The 3483-nt window shown below is 38.6% G+C and overlaps 1 protein-coding gene across 1 annotated transcript in view; it reads left to right on the top strand.

The window, feature by feature from the left end:
- Nucleotides 1-3483, top strand: part of LOC107713907 (integrin beta-1-like) — a 39046-nt gene that overhangs the window by 25178 nt on the left and 10385 nt on the right. Inside the window, exons 6-11 of the mRNA XM_016519559.1 lie at nucleotides 174-412; nucleotides 1065-1220; nucleotides 1312-1407; nucleotides 2843-2932; nucleotides 3006-3146; nucleotides 3245-3447. Of these exons, the coding sequence (XP_016375045.1) occupies nucleotides 174-412; nucleotides 1065-1220; nucleotides 1312-1407; nucleotides 2843-2932; nucleotides 3006-3146; nucleotides 3245-3447 (925 nt within the window). The remainder of the gene's footprint in view (nucleotides 1-173; nucleotides 413-1064; nucleotides 1221-1311; nucleotides 1408-2842; nucleotides 2933-3005; nucleotides 3147-3244; nucleotides 3448-3483) is intronic.

Genomic DNA, 3483 nt, shown 5'->3' with positions numbered 1-3483 from the left:
CTTTTATTTTGGATGCGATTAATCACGATTAATCGTTTGACAGCACTAATAGAATATGACATTATTATAAAATGCTAAAATAAGACATAATCAAAACTTTCCTCACACTGCCACAGAGACAAGAGCAGGCATGCACTTCAAGCTAAGACGCTGCTTTGCTAATTTCCGGATAGGTTTTGGCTCTTTTGTGGAGAAGACGGTGATGCCGTATATCAGCACGACTCCAGCCAAGCTCCTGAACCCCTGCACAGGGGACCAAAACTGCACCAGCCCCTTCAGCTACAAGAACGTGCTGAAACTCACCAGCAACGGGGAGCAGTTCAACAGTCTGGTGGGAAAACAGCAGATATCTGGCAACCTGGACTCACCTGAGGGGGGGTTTGATGCCATCATGCAAGTGGCTGTCTGTGGAGTGAGTGAAAAACAACATCACTGAGGACGATTATTTATTATGCACTGAGAATATGAGTCATTATTTGGTTATTTTCAGTGGAAAAATTGAAATGCTACAGTAATATGTGACCCTGCAGCACAAAAGCAGTCTTAAGTCGCTGGGGTATATTTGTAGCAATAGCCAACAATACATTGTATGAGTCAAAATTATAGATTTTTCTTTTATGCCAAAAATCATTAAGATATTAAGTAAAGATCATATTCCATTAATATATTTTGTAAATTTCCTACCGTAAATATATCAAAACTTAATTTTTGATTAGTAATATGCATTGCTATGGACTTTATTTGGACAACTTTAAAGATGATTTTCTCAATATTTACATTTTTTAGCACCCTCAGATTCCAGATTTTAAAATAGTTGTATCTCAGCCAAATATTGTCCTGTCCTAACAAACCATACATCAATGGAAAGCTTATTTATTCAGCTTTCAGATAGTGTATACATCACAATTTCAAAAAATAAACCCTTATGACTGGTTTTGTGCTCTAGGGTCACATATGGTCATTTGTGTCCTCAATCTCTTTTTGTACTTGCACCTTCACTCTTTGTATCCCTTGACCTCATTTTTCTCCTCCTTCCTGTTGTTTTTTTTTCATTTCTCTCTCAGGAGCACATCGGCTGGAGAAACGTCACTCGTTTGATGGTGTTCTCCACAGACGCAGGTTTCCATTTTGCCGGCGATGGCAAACTAGGTGGAATCGTGCTTCCCAATGATGGGAAATGCCACTTAGAAAACAACATGTACACCATGAGCCATTATTACGTGCGTATAAGACATCTCCAGGAGATTTTCAGAGCAGACTATTGGATGTTTGACAGATTTAGCAGAGCTTTTCATTTCCTTTCCTGACTAGGATTACCCATCCATCGCCCACCTGGTTCAGAAACTGAGTGAAAACAACATCCAGACCATCTTTGCCGTTACAGAGGAGTTTCAGCCTGTTTACAAAGTAGGTCCGCAGATGATTACAATCGTAGTGGTGTGTATGGAACGGTGTGTGTCTGAGCAAAAACACTCATATTTTTCTCTGTTTGGAGCCTGTAGTTTCTTTCCCCGTGAGAATTTTTCTCTTCTTTGTATTTGGCCAGTTTGTAAAAGTTTCCACCTGGGCTTTAGTCTTTTTCCACACTAGTCTAAACGTAGGAAACTTTGTGGTTCTGTTTGGATTCGAACCAATCATTAATGCTCACAAATCATAAACGTATTAAATGTAAGCACATTTTGTAAGAACATGTTGTTGTTGTTGCATGATTGAGTACTCAAATCATCCCACACAGCCAAAAAGAAAAAAAGAAAGAAAGAAATAAAATCAAATATATATTTTTAAATATACAAAACATGGCCAAATAATCAACATTTTCTAAAATGTGTTTCAAAATATATTTACATAAATATATTCTGTGCTATTTTTGTGCATCATAATAATGTTTGTTTTGCTATATATATAATTTAAACATTATTAAATCATTATAGATCTATTTTGATCTCGAGTAGGCTGTTCCATCCATATTTGCATGAAGGTAAATGTAGGCTAATGTAAGATTGTAAATGTATTTTCTTGCCCCTGAAATACATTTTAAAATATTTTGTGGTATATGAAGGTTGAAACTAAATATATTGTTAATTCCAAAAATATATTTAAAGGGGTCCTATTATGCTTTTTCACTTTTTAAACTTTAGTTAGTCTGTAATGTTCTGTTTGAGCATAAAAAAATCTGCAAAGTTACAAAGCTCAAAGTCCACGGGCTTTCATTTGATACAGGAACTATTCGAGCTGTTCATGCCAGACTGGGGAGAGAGGTGTTGTAATAATGTAAAATATGTGAAAAATTATGTTTTTCGAGCCTAGTATGAGAGCCTGTTCTAGTACACCCCCAAAACAAAATTAAGACTTTGTAAAAGAGCATAATAGGACCCCTTTAACTGAGCTTCACTGTTTACAACATATATTTAGAATATATTTTGCCCAGAATTTTTTTGTTTTTGTTTTTGCCTGTACGGGATGTGACTTTTTGAGGCAAGATATGCTATTACTTTTCTAAGTAATCAGTCTTATAATATTCACCTGCTGAGTGATAAAACAGGCAACAAAATCCCATAGACTTGCATTGAACGAGCCATAGCTGGAATTAATTGTAATATGAAATTCCATATCAAATATTTCACCACTGCGAGACTAAAACTCTCAGGCATCTGCACAGTTTGAATCCAGCTTCTCTGTATTTGGAAAGCCACAAGCCCAAAATAGTTTCCCAGCTTGGAATGATCCGAACGCCAAGGTCATAATTTCAAGTTCCTGTCTGCCGTTTAACAGGACTGTTGTAAAACAAACACCCCGAGTCCCTGTGCTGAAGATCCATGGATGTTTTTTTCTCTTTCCACAGGAACTTAAAAACCTGATCCCAAAGTCTGCAGTGGGGACGCTCTCTGCAAACTCCAGCAATGTTATCAATCTCATTGTTGATGCCTACAATGTGAGCCGATGAAGCTTCTTTAGAAATATCTGCCGTCTTTAAAGGAACTGGGCTGATTTCTGTTTTCTCTCAGTCTCTTTCCTCAGAGGTGATCCTTGAGAACAGTAAGCTTCCTGAAGCAGTGACCATCACCTATCAGTCACGCTGTAAGAACGGAGTGGTGAATGAGGGAGAGAACGGAAGAAAGTGCTCCAACATCTCCATCGGAGACGAGGTGAAGCCACATCAACACAAATGCATCCTCCGTCATCCACAGCAGAAACCGCCAGCCTGTAGTTTCTGAGTCGTTTTCTGTTTCCACTGCATTCCCAGGTATCGTTCAACATTAATATCACGGCTCAAGGCTGCCCCAAACAAGTCAAACCTGAAAGCATTAAGATCAAGCCCCTGGGCTTCACTGAGGAGGTGGAGATCTTGCTCAACTTCATCTGCGAGTGTGAATGTCACAAACACGGCATCAAGAACAGTGACATGTGTCATAACGGCAACGGCACGTTTGAGTGTGGAGCCTGCAGGTGAGACTGTCCTCACATAACAGTCCTGCGTTTGCT

The sequence above is a fragment of the Sinocyclocheilus rhinocerous genome, unplaced genomic scaffold (genome assembly GCF_001515625.1).
Source record: "Sinocyclocheilus rhinocerous isolate Xijiao unplaced genomic scaffold, SAMN03320098_v1.1 scaffold642, whole genome shotgun sequence".
NCBI lineage: Eukaryota > Metazoa > Chordata > Actinopteri > Cypriniformes > Cyprinidae > Sinocyclocheilus > Sinocyclocheilus rhinocerous.
Note: the sequence above shows the minus strand (reverse complement) of the source record. Positions and strands in the feature narration are given on the sequence as shown.